The sequence below is a fragment of the Theobroma cacao genome, chromosome 9 (genome assembly GCF_000208745.1).
Source record: "Theobroma cacao cultivar B97-61/B2 chromosome 9, Criollo_cocoa_genome_V2, whole genome shotgun sequence".
Lineage (NCBI taxonomy): Eukaryota > Viridiplantae > Streptophyta > Magnoliopsida > Malvales > Malvaceae > Theobroma > Theobroma cacao.
In genome coordinates this window covers 5175265-5196159 of record NC_030858.1, presented here as the reverse complement: position 1 = coordinate 5196159, position 20895 = coordinate 5175265, and the positions used below count along the sequence as shown (strand labels likewise).

General features: G+C 35.9%; 1 protein-coding gene across 1 annotated transcript; it reads right to left on the bottom strand.

Moving 5' to 3' along the window:
* LOC18588505 (hexokinase-1) lies at positions 2466-7802 on the bottom strand. The gene is made up of 9 exons (XM_007012959.2): positions 7176-7802; positions 5482-5632; positions 5211-5393; positions 4777-4851; positions 4488-4643; positions 4212-4310; positions 3996-4126; positions 3471-3552; positions 2466-3161 (listed from the first exon to the last, which is right to left on the bottom strand). Exons 1-9 carry the CDS (start codon positions 7445-7447, stop codon positions 2814-2816), a joined length of 1497 nt encoding a protein of 498 aa, XP_007013021.1. The 5' UTR covers positions 7448-7802; the 3' UTR covers positions 2466-2813.

Genomic DNA, 20895 nt, shown 5'->3' with positions numbered 1-20895 from the left:
CATTTCTTGTCTTCTCTACGTCAAGGTGGAAAGAGGATCATAGCCTTGTCATCAAAAGTGATTCAAGCAACGTAGTTAAATGGGGTCAACACCTAGCTACAACACCTTGGAGAATGTGAAAATGGCTACTTCAAATTGAAAGAACGAAAGAAAAACTGGAACGTTGGGATGAGGGAGGCAAGTTAGAGTGCTGTCACCTTAACAAAGGAAGGAGTGCAGCTGTAGTCAGAAACCTTGCGAATATTTCTGTATGTCTATTACTGATGCTGAACAACTGTAGTGATTATGAAGTTGCGTAGGTTGTTTTGGGATACTGTGGGATGGGGGGAGATAGGGTTTTTATATATAGTTCTAGTTATTGGAATTTTTGTTTTCAGGGTCTTGAATTGAAGGTTGAGGGTTTTTTTTTTTTTTTGTTCTTTTTGTGTACAAAAAGGTTAATAAGGTTTCAGTTAATGCCACCTGTGATATTGTAAAGTGCAAGATTGATGGTTTTTGGTTGTTTTTTTTTTTTTGTATATGAAAGCGGGGGACTGAGTTATCAAAATGCATTGTATGTACGAGTCAGAGATATATTGGATGGGTGTACTTGTTTGCAAGGTAGGGTATATCGACCAATATCCGTTGTTCTTGACCGGCAACCCGGAAATGTAATTGCGAAAGGAGGAAAAATTCATTCCCTTGATATTAATGAAAGCAAGAGGATAAAACATGATTATGATGCCTCATGTCACCGATCTTATATCAGTAAAAAATAGAATGAGTTTTGAACTTATAAAAAAAAATCTTGCTCTATCGAATAAATATATCTTTTGAGTTAAAAATATGAGTATGTGACATCTCACATGGTCTTCTATGAGCCATAAAATACATAAGTTATATAAGTTCCATTATGTATTCTATGATTAACATTTGACAGACCAACAAATTAAGATTAAGGAAAAAGAGTTATCTTATTTTTTATAGTCTAATTTATTAAAATCCTGAATTTAATAAAAAAAATACACAATTGATTTCATCCTAACTAAGTTACTTGTGTGACAAAAATATATCTATTAATAAAGAAAATCTTCTCTATATTTAACTAAGTTGCGTGAAAAAAGAATCATCTATTAATACAGAAAATCGTCTCTATATTTGTATTTGTCGTATATTCTCAATTAAACATAAAAAACTATTGAAACTCCCTTGATAGGTAAATCTCATAATTACTTAACCTCTTTAATTAATGATTCTATAGAATAAAAAATTAATCTAGATACGTTGTTGACACAATGAGTCAAGACCTCGCAGGATTTCCTTTAGTGACATATGACTTTGTTGGAGGGACTGACTTGCTGCTAGACAAGTAGAACTTGGTTGATCGACCAAAAGCCTTAAAGCATTTTGGCTGGCTGTGCTACCACGCTATACTATTGTTTTGAAAATAAAAGTTGTTCAATTGGTCGGCTCGACAAAATTATAATGTCGCAACATATTTAATCTAATAAGAAAAATTACCTATTAAAGAAAATTTACCTTGATAAGAACTTCAATATTAATAAGAAAATAAATAAGAATAATTAATCTAATCTTTTAATTTTTCAAAAAAAACACATTTAATTGAGAATAAAAGATAAATTAGTTTGATAAATTGTTAAGAATATGCATGTCATTAAATATTTACATTTTTAGAATTCATAATTTTGTATATAGTAATGAAAATGACACTATTTTTCAGTTTTTACTCCCAAATGGCTCTTTCTTTAACCTATCCCACTCTTTCTTCTCTCTAACAGAGTGAAGAAGGAGAGACAGAGAGAGGTGAGAGGAATTTGTGTTTTAAGAGAAACTTAACTTCAAAGTTAGAAATTATAAGCATCTAAATGTAAAGATCACACAAGGATTCAAATCGAAGACTGAAAGAAGTAATCAAGTCTATTACTTTTAAGAGGAAAATCGCCTCAATCGCAGGCAAGAGTTACCGGATTCGATTGATACTTTCATTTTCTAGGAGAAAATATGCTAGCTTGTACAATTAGAGAAGCCAAGACTTTGTTAACTCAAGGGGAAGGAAGAATGGTCGACTTGAATGCAGCAAGACTCTTATCTCAAGGACCAAATAACCTTGAGCACTGCTGGAAACAATGCACTATAATTTATCTGGTATTCTTAGATAATTGTGGGTATTCCTTAACAATGGTGCATTTGCTACCAACCTTCAGCTCCATTATGAGGAGACGCCACTAATTTTGTAACTCTATTCATATAAGGAAGCTGGGAGTCTGGGATCTGGTCTAATCAGTTTGTGAGTTCTTAAATTGATTGTTTGGGGACAGGGAAGGAGAGAAACGGCCAATTCTAACTCCCTGGTTAACCATCTCATCACTCACAAACTAAATGTCAGCTAGAACGCAAACAATTCAAACAAAACAATGGGCATATGTTTACCTGCAAGTTTACTTCTTATTCTCAATGAGCAAAGATCAAAAACTCAAAAGAGGAGTTTACTTACCCCTATCTTATTATCTTCTGATTCAGGAGATTAAAACTTATATATGGGTGTACTAGTATAAACCTCCAACACCAGGAACGAAGCAGAGTGAAAAGTTACAGAAATGAAGCTTACCTTCAGGCACTTGCACATTTGATCCATTACTCAATTATAAACTCCAGATGACCATTAACTTAAGGATTTGGTGGCACAAACTCTTGGATCAGGAGATGCAAAGAGCTCTAAGTTCTGGATGAGTTGCAAGAAGAACGCAAAAGCTGAAAATATACAAAAATCCCCATACTTGTGATTCTTTAATCTACCTATACTTCAATCATCTTCAGGATTCCTCAACCTCAATGTATTGGGAGTGACAGGCTGCCAGGAGGGTTGCCCCAATGCCAGAGCCATCATTGGAGTGCTCAATGACAATATTGTCAGAGACTTCATCTCCTAACAACTCCGTGAGGGTGTTCTCCATGCAGGTCCTAAATTTAGTGTAGTGCTCATATAATCCACCATCTAGAGCTACCACTGACTTCAGCTTTTCACCATCTTTCACTATGTCTCTTCCCAGTTTCTTGAGGATGCCAACGATTCCGGCAGCAGATAGACGGGCACCACGAGTAGCAACAATGTCGCACAGCTCAACAATAACTTTTCTCATTTTCAGGGAGGTATTAGATATCTGAAATAATACAAAGAAAAGACAGCATAAACATAAGAAAGCCTATTAAAGCAGTAAATTCACATGAAAAAATCTCATTTAATCTCATGTAAAACTTCTTTCCTTCAAGATGAGAATGTTTCCAAACTTAGTAAACATCTGTTATAAGGGAGTTTGCGGTTGAGGTTAAATTCCTTCTGCTCTTAGTTTCTTCTTTTCTTAATTAATTTAAAGATTCCTAACAAAAGCATTCAGAAGAGAAAAGGGAAAGCAACAGAAAAGATTTCAGAAAATTATGCACTCATACAGGAAATTACAATCATATTCTACCTCTAATATATCCTTTAGTTTGGTTGCAACCACTTTCAGATCAGGAGACGTGTCATGATGCATTGCAGACATGTGAGGAGTTCTGCATATTTAACAGATAAATGTTAACAGCATTGAAACTCTTATGAAGCCCCAAATCAAAGCCTGCTATATTTAATATGTTGCAGAAACAATTATCTTACAGATGAAGAATTCAACAAAATTCAACAAGTACCATGCTATAATAACTATAAACTGCCTAATTCTGTAACTAAACAAATCATTAGATCAGGTTATGATTGGGTTGGTTAAGGCTTCACGTGTTGTTATACATTTAATGTGGGCCTTGTGTGGGGTTACTATCAAGTGCTAGGACCTAGGAGCCATGTCATTCTAAAACAGCTACATGATCAAAGTTCCATTGTAAAATATGAAACGTGGAAAAATTAACTGTACCCTTCATGATGAATGAGTTAACAAGAAAGTAAAACGAAGCCAATGCTTAAAGAAACTAGTTTTAACAGGGGAGCAAATATTATGGCTTACCTTAATATGAAAGGAATTTTCAACTTTGGTGGAACAGTATCACCAAAAAATTCAGCTTCTTCAGCCATCTTGTACAAAACTCTGCGTACAATCTCTCCCAAATACATACCAGAAATCATTTTTTCAAAAATCTGGAAAAAGTAGTTAATAAAGTTAATTCTAGCTTATGTGAAAATTAATAAGCTGGAACTAGTAACTTGAACTGAAGAAAGTGACCTGTTCTCCAGGGTTTAGACTGTCAGCATCAAGTTCTTGGTCATATTCTGTTAGTGGAAGGTGTGAAGACCGAAAGTTACCCCACTCCATGTTGATAACCTGCAGAACAGGGGAAAGGTTTAGAACTCTTGACGGAAATAGTACAATAGCTAATTGAGGGTTGCCTATTAAGAATCCCTGTCACAAAAACAGGGAATAAGTTTAGCGTAACAAGGTCGATGTATATTTGATCAGACATTAACAAAAGCAGAGAAAATATGTTTCAAAACTGCTTACCATGTCTCCTGATTTAGGTAGAAGACCATGCCATTTGGGAATTGCGTGGGCACGCTCTACATAAGCTGCATTTGTGCCTGTACCCAATATCACAGCAGCAACAACATCTGGGTTGTTGTATCTACCACCAGCCAATGTCCCAATTGTATCATTAACCTGCATGTTCCATAAGACATTTGGGAATACCAACTCAAACATGTATCCAAGTAAAAGCACCAGATCACATCCATCTAAGAGAAATGAGAAAAGTAATCCACCACGCCCAACAGCAGAAACAAATTAGACTCACCAAAGCTGCCACACGCATGTCAAGGCCAACCCTTTCCATGGCTTTGGTCAACTCACCCACAACATCTTGTCCAACCTACAGGGTACCAGCCAAGAAACACATTAAGGATCATACAATAGACAACTCTGGGAGTTACAATATAGCATAAAGTCATTGCAATCTAAAATTTTGAATGTCAAATCCAAACATTTCACTTCACCAACATCTTGGTCTAAAAGTAGCCCATAAGCACCAAGTATTAAGATTCCCGAAGGTGGGGAGACCAAAGGTCAGCATGCCTTAGACTATGGAACGCAAAATTAGAATAAAAATCACAGGGATAGAGTCCTAATTCCAAAAATGTGGACAACGGAACAGAAACAGAATAGTAATGACCACATAAAGAAATTACTACAAAAGGCAGCACAATAAGAGCCAAGGTTATTAGAATTAACTGTATCATCTATCGAGAAGCCCTTTGTCCATTTTATAAGAGTCCCTGATGATATTGATGTTTGCCTAACAGGAAACGAGAAAGTGAATCCCAGCTCCCTTTGTCTACCAGGTGAAACATGTAAACCTTCACTTTCTGTAGCAACAAATTTTGCAAGAGCTGAAGCAATATAATCAAATAATGCCTGGAATCATATCAAATAGAGAATTTCAGAAAATGAACCATTATAGGCTGGATTAAATTTTGCTAGGTAGGATGGAGAAGGATCTCACATCAGAAGATCCGGTCATCAAATGCGGAGGAATTGAAACTTCCTCAAATTCCTGCTTAACAACACGGCTTTCTTTACCACCCAACTGTACACGTAGGACACGAAAATTTGTGCCACCAAGGTCAAGGGCATAAAACAACCCTTTCTCGTCACTGCAAATTTTAACGATGAAAATATGACACATGCTTAGCTGAAATTTCAACCAATTTAAAAATCAAGAAAACTAGAATATTTCACACAATACAAAATTTATGACAGTTCACCAATTTCTTTTCTCTTGTTAGGAAAAAAATTGTCGCGTCTATGTTTTACGAATCCATTGATAAAGAGTTGCCACTTCTTTTCTCTTGATTATGATAAAATAGTTTATGATGCAATCCCATAGATAACAAAAGTTCATTTGTATAGTCAAAATTTACAATCATCCCATCAAAGCAAATTCTTTCACAATAAAAGGCTACCTCCCATTATGTAGCCTAAGGCCCAAAGGGTCTCGACGTCTACCCAAAAAGAAAAAAAAAATCTTTCCCAATTACAACCCACTAGCTATTCAGTAGCAAATAAGGGAAACATTTTCCCCTGGCATAAGGTCCCACATCATAATAATAAAAGATTTAAACAAAATGGAAAACCCTTATTAAAGAAACAGGTATGAGTATGACTTATAAGAAATTAAGTTTATACCAAAACTTACTTAAAGCAGTACTGAACCAAATATTCCAAAAAGTAAAAGTAAACTGGAAAATCATGACCTTGTCTACAGCAAATAAAATTACTGCTTAATACCTAAAACAAACAGCTCACTGATCAGAATATGGCAATGTTCCACGACAGAAACATCCCACCTGGATGGTAGAAATGTTATAAATTTTAGTCAATCAATACACAAGAGAAATTTGGGTTTCTTATCTGTCAAAATATGAAGTGATGTTCCACTTCAATATTCTCTCAGGAAACCACCAAGCTTTAAAAACAGCAAAAAAACATAGAACAAAACATTGGCAAGAGAATTTTCAGTATAAAAGATTTAACGTAAACAGCAAAGGAAGTACCTATAATCAACCAGCAAAACACTTAAAAAGCAAAAGGTGGGATACTTTTAGACAGTAAGCTATTTATCAAAAGATAAATCATTGATCTCACAATAAGAAATGAAAGCAAAAGGCAGATATTGATGGTGAAAAAGAAAGGTAAACAAGAAACAAATAATCTCTCGACAAACCTAACCGAGAAATCAACTTTTATGAAAGACCAAAACAAGCATAAAGTTCACAAGAATGAAGAGTAGATAGGAGATAAAGTTAAGCTAGCAAAGTTAGACTTCCCCCATGGAACTTGAAAGGCATCATAAGTGAAATCCAACACATCAATCACACCAAGTAAAATTCGAAACTATTTATCTTTTAGGTATAAAAAGTTTGATTCGAGCCATCTAATCAAACTCGTTAACAGCACATTCAAATGGACCACAGTGCAAGTAAAATCAAAACCACGAAAACCACCACGCTCTAAAGCTTCTTCATCACACAATTTAGTTAAATTTCAATAAAGAATTAAACTTTCTATAACCAACAAAAAGCTAAGCATGGAGAGCTTAAAATTGGGGTTAATTAATCAAGAGGTCATCTTTACCCAATCAATCATTCTCTAATTGAATCATTAAATTTATAAGGAAAAGAAGATTAGTTAATTTACCCAGTGGGGAGATTATCTACGTAGCTGATGATCATCTTGAGCTTGCTGCCACCCTCTGATGCGAGCCCCGCGTGCATCTCAACGGTCATAGCATCCGCCACCTGCTTCAGCTTCGAAATTGGGGTCCCACATTTTTCCTCGAACTCTTTCAGGATAGCCAGCGTACGGGCCCACTTCCCCGAACTCTTGATCCTGTGACGCACCACCAGTGCCGCCGCAGCACACACCGCCGCAGCGCAAACCACAGCCGCTCCCACCGCCACCTTCCCCATCACCAATCACAACTACAATCCCCGATACTAACCAAACAAAAACAAAAGCAAAATCCTTTTTTTGTTTATATATAGCTTTGTTCCCAAATAAATAGAGTTTTAAGAATTGAAAAAAAAAAACAAAAGAAGAAACCGGTTCCAAGTGTCACTGTTTTCAAAAAGAAATAAGAGGGAGGGAAGCCCTAGATCGCTGAATTTATGAGAAAGTTTCCCAGAGAACAATAAGTAATTGTTTTTTTGTCGAATAATTCGATACTTTTGGTTTCTATTTCTCGGGCTTTGCCTCACCAATGAAGCAGCTCTGTTCTGTTTCAAAAGCAAAGAGAAAGATATTTATAGTTATTATTTTTTTATTGTTATTTGCTAAAAATACTTTTGTCTGAAGCTGATATTTAAGTGAGGTTGGGAATTTATACGGGAGGGAGGAGATAACGTTGGGAAAGTGGACATGAGAGTGGATTAGAATTACGACAATGACCTGTCAGATTTGAGCTCTACTTTTTAAGGCATGGGAGAGGTACAGTGGTTCATTTTGGAGGTCTTGTACTTCTTGGGAGTTCAAGGAAGGACAGGTGCCTGGCTTTGGCCGATTTGCACGTGCCGACTTTTGCGTCCCGGAATCTTTCCTATTTCCTTTCCAGGACTAGGCTGCCCTTTGATTTTAGACTCCGGGGTTTCCCCATTTTTCTGTGTCCTTGCTCAAATTGCGACCCAACTTGCCAAATTCTATTTTGGTCCTTCCGACGTGGTCCAAATTCCTTTTTATTTTGATTTGGAGTTTTTTCACTTGGCAAATTAATAGCGATGGAGTGACAATGAAAATTAATTTTGGTACATATATGTATTCATTTTGATTTTGATATGATCTTCAACTTGATCTTCATATCGTTAATGAAGTTGACTTTGTTTTTGGGTCCTGATTATTTATTCAATTTTTGTTTTTGGCAAATGGAAAGGTCAAGGCAAAGACTTTTAGATCCCAAAAAACTGTATAAAAGGAACAGCATTTTCACAGACATGCTTGCATCGAAGAATAAGTAAACCAATTGGGAGGCAAGTCATGTGAGAGTGCAAAAACGCAATTCCAATTTTCATATAATAAGAAACGACCAGACGTGTTGGTAAAACCAATTGGTGCCTTAGTTTTTAAGCCATCAATATTTGACCAAAGTTTCACACCTAAAAGCAAAGGAAAAGCAAATTTGAATGAATGTTTATGGGGTAAATGTGTTGAACATATTATTTATTCAGAGTTTACAAGTTATCCATTCCCTTTGAAACCAGGTTTTGACCAAGGCTTGGTTTGAATGTCCCGACACAAATCTGACTCAGCATCTCATCTGCGCTGATTTTTTATTGGCGAGTTGGGTGGGTTTGGCCATCAAATTTGACAGCACCGAAATGTTTTGGATCATGACATGCAATTAATTCTTGCTTGCTATTACATAAATGATGGATCATTGAGCCACAATATTGCTATAAAAGAAAGTATTGTAACAATGTAAGGATCGAATACATATAGGCATGTTGCGAAGTCAATTACTCAAAATGAGTGTAAAGCACATTTTTATATCGATTGATTTTTAAGCTTTTCATTTTTCAAGTATTTGGAATGAGCAGGGACACAGAGCATTAGTTTGAACAGCCTCCAAATGGCATTAGACCCATTATTCTGAATGATCGACTTGGAATTAAGAGGTTTTATGTCTCCAAAACCAATTGAAACTATATAATATTTAACAAGTTTCCTCATGAAATTTGTCTTTAAAGCCTGATATATAAATAGATAAGAAACAGCATCATAGAGATTCCAAAATCTTGAAAAGATAAATAATTCAAGGCACTAAGGATGCAATGATCTAAGACAAAAAATACTCATGATTATTAGAAGAGAAAATACGGAAACATGAAGATAATGTATCATAGTCCATATCAATTTTCATAAAGTATTATCTATTTTGACTCGTTAGTTTCATAGTTTTGTCTCACAAAAAAATTTAAAAGTTGAAGGTGATATGAACCATTAAATATTCAGTCTCACTTTAGTATACAGTCGATGTGAAATTCATAACTATCTTCTACGACTATGTAAGATTCACATGGCTCTCTTTGATGTGAGATTGCATACAATGTGGGATTCACATGGTTTTTCATTAGAACTGTAATATCCTCTCCGCTTCAAGGGTCCATTGTTTTCAGTGACACATCATTAGTACTTAAGAATCCATTCTAATACCAACTATCACAGTCCATATAAATCACTGTGAGGTATTGTCTATTTTAGCTCATCAATCTCTTGATTTTATCCCACAAAAAACGTTTTATAAGTTGAAGACGGTATAAATCATTAAATGTCTAACATCATTATAATACACAGTCGATATAAGATTCATGACATTCCTATAGGACCATGAGAATCTTCCTTTACTCCTCTTTGAGAGCTTTTCTTCTATATAAAATTTATAACTTTACTCGTTAAGAGCATACGATGTGAGATTTAGATAATTCTCTGCAGAAACCATAATATAGTGCCAAACAGCCAAAGGTGGAGCGGTGGAACATGTACATATGCTTAATGCTTACAAACAAAATCCACCTCAAACCATGCGGCGCCAGAATATTTGATATCAAACCTAAGATTAATATTTCCTCCCACCTCTTTTGGCTTGGAAAAAGAAACGGTTCCATTCCAAAAAGTGTCAGCCATACCAGTTCAATTGGGACACTGCATGCAACGAAAATGATCCTGTTCAACCTTGCAAGGGTTTTCTTTACCAAAAATAGAGGAAATTAAACAAAAAAAAAAACCTTGAGAAAAGAAAAGTCATGTGCATGGATCAATGTCAAGTTGATTTGTTTGTACTCGCCTATTATTATAATTAAGGTCGATTCTTTGTAGAAGAGAATGATAATATTTGTGTCGCATAGGTACAGCATTTATCCCCGAAAAATCTATCTTTTATTCGTCGTCTTAAAAATTGACATGTTATTTATTCGTTTATTTATTATAGAATTTTTAATTTATTTTATCCTACCTTTTTATCCCCTCATGATGCTAACACTTTCATCCAAGAAAAGAATGTGGTGTTTTAGGAATTCGACCGTAGGTTATAAAGGCATCCAATATATTATATTTTATAATAAAAAAAGGTTGGCGTACAAATTAGGTTTATTCTAGATTTACAGGTTGGTTAAAGGGTTCAATTAAGAAATATAACCAAAGAACAGAGAAGGGCAGAATAAGGGATTAGCGAGTTTCAGTTGAAGATCGGGTCCACGTGTATGGGATACTTGTCCTTCCTTGAACGGTGGGATTTCAGTTCCTTCCTTGTTTTGTTTACTTGTTGGTGCTCAGATCAAATGTGTTGATAAGCGTTATGTCCTGTCGCTGTTGGCCCCATGATCCATATTTCAAAAACGATGGTGACTGCCGAATTTGTCAAACTCCATTTTTGTTTGGAAGGTGTTCCTCATCTGTTCCAATGGGAATTATGGGATTGAAGTTTGGAGGCAAGACCTCTGCCCTTTATCTTGAATTTTGATTAAACATATAAGATCACAAGTTTGTTATTGATTGACGCCTGAGGATCACATTTATTCTTGCCAATTATGTAAACGAAGAATGTTGAAAATAATTGGTCAAAATATTCCTTAAAAATCCATTTCAGCGGAAAGACCAATCACCTTTTTTCTTTATTACTTGGATAGGGAAATGGAATCGAAATTGAGCTTGAAAGAGACCATGGGCATTTCAAGCCATCCAGCTTAATACAATTGGAAGACTCTTGAAGCCCAGCTAAAACCGTAAGCCCTTTAGTTCCATCTTATTTGTTTCGGCTTAGTCCTAGACAAGTGAACCCAAGATAAAATTTTGGGCCGAGGTTGGTTTTATAACGAAAGGAGGTGTGATATGAAGAAGGTAAAATTTTTACACAGAAATGCCATTATCATTAGTTATTATTACAGCTCTTATTGTCAAAGAAAAGAGAATAACGGCATCCAAGAGATGACTCTTATCCATATAGCAAAGGCAAAAGAACTTAATAAGAATAAAATCTGTTTGTGTATAGAACTACTGTGGTCACGATTTCTGCAGATAAAAAACCAATGAGGTACAAAAACTTATCCGGTCAGTTCTGCCCTTGATGGAACAACTGGAATCAGAAAATTCCCATACTGCGAATCAAAATTCTTATAATTTCCGGTGCAGCCATCTTGCTGTGCTTGAGCTACTGCAAAGTTCTTGGCCTGTTGGATTCTGAAATTGATGCCACTTGTTTGTGCCCATGGAACCTGCACATCCAGTCACGTTATAACTTACCAAGGTTTAAAATGTAGAAAAATGAAACTCCATGAAAATACAAGGGAAAAAGGCTTTACTGTCAAACTACTTGGCGATGTTGCATCTTTTGCTTTGCTCGAAGCAGGTGAAGAGACAGTGCTGTAATATTTTTAGTTTGGTCTCTCTGAATTATAGTAACTTACAAACATAGAAAAAGAAGAATAAAACAACATAATGCAAACAAACTTGCAAGGATTTCAGTTTTCTTTTCCTTCTTACAGGAGCTCCGGCGCATCGGAGGAGAGGTTTGAAATTGAAGAGGCAAGGGGTTTAGAGCCAAATCTTTTCACTATTTGGTAAGAAATTCCAACAATGTTATCTCCCTACCATTGATCCCAAGTGTAATTAAACTTTCAAGTGCTCATTAATCTCTGGGTCTATCCTACCCATGTCATAAAAATGGGGGGAAGAAGAAGTGTTTCAAGGATTTCAGAACAATCAAAGAAAATGTATTATAAATCCAACATCATAAATGAATTTCCATCACTAAGACATAACTTAGCATTCCCTAATCCAAACACTAAGTTTACCATAAACTGCCAAATGAATGCCTCACTCTACCTATTCATGGCCAAACCCTAGTCTGCCACTCCACACCTTTGAGTTTTACATTCTGATCTTTCCTTATGCATGCTTAAGCTTCAATCCTTCCCGAACAAAACAATATCGAAAACTTAATTATAACTCCCACCCTTAATTAAAACCAGATGACCATATACTGTAACAAAAAAGAAAAGTAAAGCAAAACGAAAAACCAGATTGCTGTATAAAAACATTACCGGCGAGGCGGTGGCTTATGGACTTTCCTCCTCTTGGGTTCAGGTCCGTCAGGTTCCATTCTCGCTTTCGGCTTCAAAAATCTCCAATTTTATATAGAGAGTTGGTAAATGGACCACGGGCCGCCCCATAATAAGAAAGTTGGAGCTTCCATTCCAGGTAAACTTGTGGGTTTGAGACCCAAAGCTACTAAGCTTGTCTGCTATGGTTAGGTCCAGTTGGTGTTCAACAACAAGGCCCATATCCGTTATTTTCATTGCCTGTCAACAACTTGAGGATTCTCAATGTTTTACTCCAAAATATTAGTTCGCCTAATTTGAGAAAAAAAGATTGAAAAAAGGGAGTGATAAAATCATTTTTCTCGTTTGTTGGAGAGGGAATAGGCAAGGGAAAGCAATAGAGAGTGACATCATATCTTTTTTTTCACACCTGTAAAATCATATTAGTAATTATTATTTTATAAGGACGTGTTATACGCAAGGTAAACAATAGGTTTAGAAGCAGTTAACACATGTGAAAAACATTAACGCATTTCATTTTCAAACCAATGTCACATGCCTAGCTATGTCTTTTAAATTGCCACATTGGGACCATCTTAATTAATAATTGGAGTTCATATAGAAAGGAGATTGCCATGCAGCAGGGGAATTTAATACTAGTACAAAAATTTTGGATGAAAATGCCTCCCATACTAAACACATAGTAACACCCTAATTGACATAGACACTTAAAATTCAACTTATGAAACAAACATGTCAACATTTGATACTAGTGTATTGATTGTCTATATTCAATTTAGTCAATTTGATTCTCATAGGCTATCACGTGCCTATATGGAAGAGGTTTTTCTTTTGTTATATTTTCCCATCTAAGCTACGAAATGCCCACTAAAGGGTTTAAAATTTTAATTGGGGCTAGGTAAAAATTCATTTCTTAATTTCCTCATGTTGTACGGTTGGAATTATGCTCTTTCCTTTCCCTATCATGTTTTTTTTCGTTAATAATGTTACTATGTAAAGAAATGGAGATGCGAGGAGTACTTAGTTATGTGGCCATTAATTAGTTGTAAATGCCTAGCCGCTGGTAGCTAGTTGTAAGTGCCTATCTATCATATTTTCTACACTTTTAAACTGGACCCTTGTGGAGCTAAACCTAAACAGTTCCTGCTTCCTTTGTCCATATCTTTACTTTAGGGGATTGGCCGCGGGCGCCCCAGGGCTGGTTTCCTGAAAGCATGTCCATGACTGCTAGAGGAGGAATAATTGTGTTTCTCAATACTAAACATAGATTTACCATCATGAGATTCCTCATTTATTAACCTTTAAATCTGTCATTCCCAGCCCCACCTTGGATTTTGTTACTTTTTAAATTAAAATTTAAACAGTCTTAAACCTCAAGGTAAGATATTGTAAACTTTTTTTTTTCTTTTTTTGAGGATATTGTAAACTAATACTATCGTATGGATAAAAATCTTTGCTATTATGATTCCCCTCATACCCACCCCACCATCTACTTGTATATTTCATTTTCATTTTGCTTTCGGTTTTTCATTGATAATTAAAATTAAATCTATTCCACTCGGATGCATGCATGCTTCGTTTGAACTAAGATTTACATGCATGGATACATTTATATTTCATCAACTTTTTCGATTGGTGTGTGTACAACTTATTTCCTCAAGTAAAAATTGATTAAAGCATAAATTTTTAGATATGCATGCATGACAAAACGGATAGTTTGAGATGATTACTTTCAAATGCATATATGTAAAGATTGATGTTGTTTCTCTGAATTGTCAGAATCTCCCAAATTGTCAAAAAGAACTTTGACGAGAATAAAGGAATTAAATCACAAAGTGAGGCAGCATGACTTTGGCTTGACATATAGATATATTTTTGATTGTCCTTGTTTCGGTGGGGGGGTAGTGACCTAATAATGGTGGGATCGATAGATTTAACGAAAAAATGATGGTTGTAAGGGACTCTTTTAGATTCCTGTAAATCCAAAAAAACACCTATGATCTTCTCTTTTCATTCTCCAAGCAATCATACCTTTCCAACGTCGTTGGTGAAGTCAGTCGACCCCCCAAATCCTATCATATCTAATTCTCATCATTCCATGTGTTTTTGTAGATTAAAGACAAACCGGTTTTCCCTGATGCAATTCTCTCATCTTTGTCAATGGAGATAATCTCTTTTGTTTCATCCAAATGGTGGTAATTAATTGATGTTGTTGACTTGCACATTTTTTATGTTTGACAGGAACATGAAGAATGTACGACAAAGACTAGTTTATAGCATAAGTATTGATTTTTGTGGAGATTGCAAGCTGCTTTAAAGATGAAAAGATGTTATATTCTCCTTAATGGAAGGTTTGAGCTAGGGCCACCAGTGACTGATGAGTGGGACTTGCAATATTCTCTAGAATCAAAAACTGGAGGAAAATCTTTGCTCATCACTCTCCGATCACTTCTGCATCAATTAAGGAATCCAAAACATAAAAAAATGTGTTCACTTTGTGGAACACATCCACATTCTGACTAGAATTCCTTGATCTCCAAGGGTCTAAATCTAATCAAAGCAACCTCATTTGCCATTAATTGGCCTTTTGTTTTCTTCCGATTGAATCTTGAAGAAACAATAAGTGGGTCAAACATTGTGGCTGAAGTGAAGGTCGTCGTCCAAGGTGTGATCTACTAGTAATTAAAATAACTTATTAAAGATCAAATCAATCAAAGCTGTATTTTCATTTTATCTTTATTTTTTCTCTCCACAATTACATGGGAAACGGAAAATGGATTTTGGAGCCTTGTTGTTGGAAAAGGCTGAATGAAGCTAAACATGAATATGGAGTGGCTCGTGGGGGAATAATACATATTTGAATAAGTAAAGAAAGGTCATCTATGCTGTGGACTTAGACAAGTATGTCTCACAAACCATGTGCAGAAATGCGCCCCACGTGGGATATGGCATGCGTGTGGGTCTCTTACAAGTTGGTCCTGTTTTTGTCCTTTTTAATGACCCGTTTTTAGAAGGTACCAGCGCAATCAACAATACCCACGCAAAAGCTTGCAAGCAAGAGAGAAAATAGGCCTTATAGTGGAAGGATAGGATTTCAAGTCCCATACACAAAGGACATTCAAATAATAGGGAATTAAGATATGCCTTATAAAGCAAAGCAACCATACCTTCCTACTCCTAGGGGACTTACTTTCTTTTCCATGTTGCGTTTGAGATGTCTGCATGCAAATGATGATAAATACAGGTTCTTTGCATTGGAATCTTTGATTGGAATTTGGAGGTGGAGATGAGCTGTGCGTGTGAGGCAAGGAGCTGGCCTTTGTAAAAGATCCCTTGATCAGCCCGTTGTCTGCTTTCATGCATCACGTGTCTATATTTCTTTACTGTTTCTTACCCTGCTGTCCCTTTGACAGTTATACGGGTCACTGCTAATTTTCCATTTTGATAATCTGAATCTGGAATCCCCCCAAAGGCTGATAAAGCTGTTCTAAAAGTTTGGCTTTTGAGTACGATTCAGTCTGCATATATATAGTATACCCTTTTTTCTTAAGCATCCGTTGAATCCAGCTTCTTGAGTCTTGACAAGTTTTGCCTAAGCCTGGAAACATTTTTTTTGGTGGCGTCAACATCCAATACTAATTGCACTTATAATGCAAAATGCGCTGTTAAAGCATTCGTCTTTTCCCTTTCGAGTGTTTTGCTTAAATTCCTTCAAGCATTCCATCTGCAGCCGCAACTGCATATATGGGACCCACCCACTACCCCCCTGCAAATTTAACTTCGTTAAATTATGATACTAATATCTGAATCAGATACTTATAAGCTTAAATTTTAGCTGATCATTACTTGCACATAATGAACCTAGCTAAAATTAGATGCAACTAAACCATTCCTGAAAATACCAAGGTAATACTAACAACTGATTGACAAGTAACCCTAAACTATAAATCTAATTATTAATAATAATAATAAAGAGCAGGGTGATGCCACTCCTCCATGTTATTACCTGCCATTGCCATGTATATATATATTGGGGTAGGGTTGCCTTGCTAGTGCAGAAGATTTAAAAAAAAAGGCTCTGTGCTGATCGATCATGTTGTGAGGTGTGGCCATTAATAAGAAAAGAAAAAGAAACAAAACAAGGTCAGGCTCGGGTCTCTGTACGTGAATCGTGATGTGCTGCAGTCGGCTTTATGCTCATGCCTTTTTAGCTTGTGCTTGAGCAAAGCTTTTTGCCTAAAGGGAATTAGAAGGCTAAAAGCAAACCCGATATGTAAAGGGGAAGGGAAGAGACGTTGTAAAAAAGCGTCTGGCTCTTACGCATCTGGGGTGCTGCCACGCGTCAAATTCTCGCAATTTTAAGTGTCTCTTTCCATTGTAAATTCTTTTTTTTTTTAATTACTCCTCCAATTTTATTTTGTTATATTACAAATTTACTTTTCATTATTTTTTTAATTAGAAAGTATTGAATATTTATATTATAAACAACTTTTAATTTTAATATAAAATATAAAAATTATATTTTAACCTTAATTTTGGTAAAAACTCAAAAAAATAAAAGTTAAAGACGAAGAAAGTATTAAAATTTTATTCCATTTATTGAGAGGGTTGTTGGGCGATATTTGACATTCCAAAGTTAAGTTTACTACGGCCAACATGTCAAGTGCTTATTGGCATCTCATAGTCATCCTCAAAGAAAGTCAGTTTAAAATATTTCAAAGATATTTTTTTTATGTTATCTGCTAAATTATGTTGCAAATAATGCATAATGGACCCCATGCACGCGACAGATGGGGGAGAAGGAAAGAATTTAGTGGAGTTCAATTTTTTATTATTCTTCTTTGATTTGACTATTTCTTCAATTTTATCCTTAAAGGGGTATACATAGAAGAGCCTTATACATGCTTTCAATATTAATTACTTGGAATAAGTTTCTCATCAGGGTAGTGTACCTATTTCCAACAGTTAGAAGAAGTTCCTCCCTGGAACCAATAACCATGCTAATTCAAACATCCTGAGTTGAATTGGTAGAGTTTTCTTCTTTCTTTTTTTTTTTTCGTTTTTAATTAATTTAGATGGTTAATCAGTAGTAGTTAGGCCTTTTTATCATCTTCCCTCTGGGCTTCTCTGCTCGTTTTTGGGCAGACAGACCAAGCTACAATGGAACATTAGGGATAACGTGTTTCAACCAAAAGGTTTGGAAAATGTTGCATTTGTGGTAACTTGGATATGCCATTGTTGATAGGATGAGTTAGAGAACCATTATTATCGATGGGCAGCCCCACTTTTCACTGTTCAAGGAATAAATAATTGACTCGTAACGATATGCATTAAATTGAGAAGCAATTCAGTACAGTGTTTTACACTATGAAAACAGCAAAACAAGTCACGACTTTTTCTAGTTTGGCAATGGGAAGAAACTTCTGTAACCATCCTCGAGACCCCAGGTTTTGGACCAAACACAACCATTCGTAGTGGGACATACCATTACAAGAAGAATTCATAGTTGATAGGGATTACAACCTGTTTTTCAATTCTTTCCCTTCTTTTTCTTTCAGTTCTTTTACTTTGGATGTATCATTAGAAACCCAAAAGAATTAAGAGGCCTGAATCTTAAACGTGTAGTAGTTAACTTCTTAGGGATACATATTTAACCATTTGACCAAATGTATATATCCATCAATTTTCTTATGTGAAACGAGATGTTCAAATTTGAATACTTGAAAAACATTAATATGCTAAAGATTAAGTTTACTGTTATTAGACAACTTGGAATAGTAACTACAGCATAGAAAATTGCCAGGAAACCATGCAGCAGCCTTATTTTTGTGACTCATCAAATCACCTTGTGCATCCATGATCCATCAAATGACAATCTGCTAACAAGATATTAGCCCAAAACCCCATCACCCCAAGAAGATACCCCTGCTATGTTCAATGCGGGACCCGCCATTTTAGCAACCAAAAACTAGGATGGAATATACTCTCTCAATCTCAAACTTTGAAGCTGTTCAACACCACGGCAGCCTTCAATGCCCGTCCCTCTCAACCCCTTTTATGCCACACCTTCAAAGTATATCATTTGCCAGCTGCTCTTTGACCGCCAATGATTTATGGGAGACAATTCCTATAGGTGTAAATCTCCAACTCTAGTATATATTTCAAAATTTATGTTGACGATTTAACAAAACTTTATGGATTGCTTCATTAATTCTGAATTGTGAGACTAGAAAATAATTAATGACAAGTTGCTTGAATCTTTGATATTTATGGAGGCATTGAAGAAGAGTCCTCGCCACTATTTGTTGGTGGTATGTTAGAATAATTATAATTGGCAGAGGGGTATAGGTCATACGTATACGTTAGGGAAGATACACATGAAGGAAGGGATGAGAAGGGATCGCTGGGGTTTGGTGCATATATACCTTACCCAAGTTGGGGAATGAAATAGTCCAAAATCAAGCTATCAGGATTGAAAGAAAGGCCAAAAATCTTTTCAGGGGAAAGGGAGCCCACAAAAACGGCACAGCACGCACAGAGAACACACAAAAGACGCCCCCGTTATAGAAACACAAGAAGTGGTGCACGGAGCTAGGAACAGCCAGTGTCAGATAGAGGGGGCGGGGAGGTGGGGCAGCCAAATATGTGGGTCATGTTCACTACAAGGTTGGCTATACCCCTCTTCTGTTTTTCTAGAACAAAACGACAACTACAGTCAATTGTACCCAACTCAACATAGACAGGGAAAGAAAGAGAGTGAAACAAGATTAAGGGAGAGATCCGCAGATTATGGGGGAGGGAAGGCAAAACTTGTAAAAAAATAAATAAAGGATGTATGTCTCCTTTCTTCCATCTGTTTGGGAAAATCCCGGCTATCTTGACTACTGCCTGCCTCTTAGTCCTCCGTTGATCACGTACTTATCCAGCTGTTTTTTTGACCCCCCCTTACCTTTTTCCCTTGCATGTGAAAATCTTGTTACTTGTTATCACCATCATTATTCCAAATCCCATGCATTAATTAAAAACGTGACCGAGAAGAAAAAAGAGAGGTTCCCCCCCTGACTCAATCCCCAACATGATCATTACCTTGATACTACTCCTACTTCTACCGGAAAGACAATTCCTAGCTAGGTATATTTTTTTAACTTTAAACTAGCTAAGAGGGGGAAGGTTGACGAGAAATGACGTGGTGGGGGAAAGGCCAGCAACAGCATTTTGTGCAGTAAAATCCCTGTTTAGTTTAGGGATGTTTTAGCTGACGCAAAAGCGGTCCTTGACCGGCTTTGATGCGGGGTCCAAAATTTTGGCAGAGAGATTTCAGTCGTCCAATCAGACATGAAACTGCCAACTATAACAATTTACCAGCGGCCCCTACCACCGCCCGCCCCCCCCCCCCCGGTTTCAGTTCTTGGTCTTCTTCGTCTTCGTCTTCGTCCTCTCTCATAGCCTAGCCTGCCCATTCTGGCCTCTGCTCCACGGCCCTCTAAAAAAGAGGATCCTAAAAGGCAAAACAAAAGCAAGTTTTTAACTGCACGTGTGACCTGTGACGTGTCATTACCATCTCTGAAGCTTTTTTGTACTTGTTTTTTTTTTCCATCAGTAATCAGTTCTTTCCATTTTACTCACCTTTTATTTCTTTCAATTTCATGTTCCTTGTTGAAACGGAATTGCCTATAAACAACAACGACCATTTCTTTTAAGCAAAAATAAGTGGTTAGTAGAATCATCTTGCAATGCCTTCTATCTTTCTAAGTGAAGTACTCATGCTTTTCTTTTAAAACGGTTTTCTACAAAAATTTAAATGCTGAGCCCAGTTTAAGAGTCAAAGTCCCATAAATGGATTTAATTAATTCAATTTAAAAAGCTATCAAATTCAATTCAAGATGTGAAGCAATTAACCAAACACCCACTATATACACTGAAAAAGAGTGCATGCATTTAAATTTATTTAATGTTTCAAACGAAAAAAAAAAACAAGAGAAACTCGTGGATTCAAGAATGATCATTAACCGAAATAATTAATACTCTAATTAACTTTGTTTTGGTCATCATCTTCATAACTTATAATAATAATAATAATAATAATAATAATAATAAATGCTACATAGGAAATACAAATATTAAAATTAATTTTAATAAATGCATTGTATAGAATAAACATGTTTCAAGGAAAAATTTTGTTTTAATCAAGGTTATCATAACACAGTGATAAACGCAATAAATAAAAAAAAATATTTATTTATAAATTTTATAAAAAGTTAATTTGAGTACTAGATAAATTAAAGATGACTTACTAAAAGACGTGTATC

Bases quoted from the DNA above. Each gene is read 5' to 3' on its own strand.
- LOC18588505 (XM_007012959.2), bottom strand. From the start codon at position 7,447: ATGGGGAAGGTGGCGGTGGGAGCGGCTGTGGTTTGCGCTGCGGCGGTG. The intron at 5,633-7,175 runs GTAAATTAACTA...TAAAATTTGCAG, and splicing joins GTAGATAATCTCCCCACTGG to TGACGAGAAAGGGTTGTTTT. The intron at 5,394-5,481 runs GTGAGATCCTTC...ATATGATTCCAG, and splicing joins TGATGACCGGATCTTCTGAT to GCATTATTTGATTATATTGC.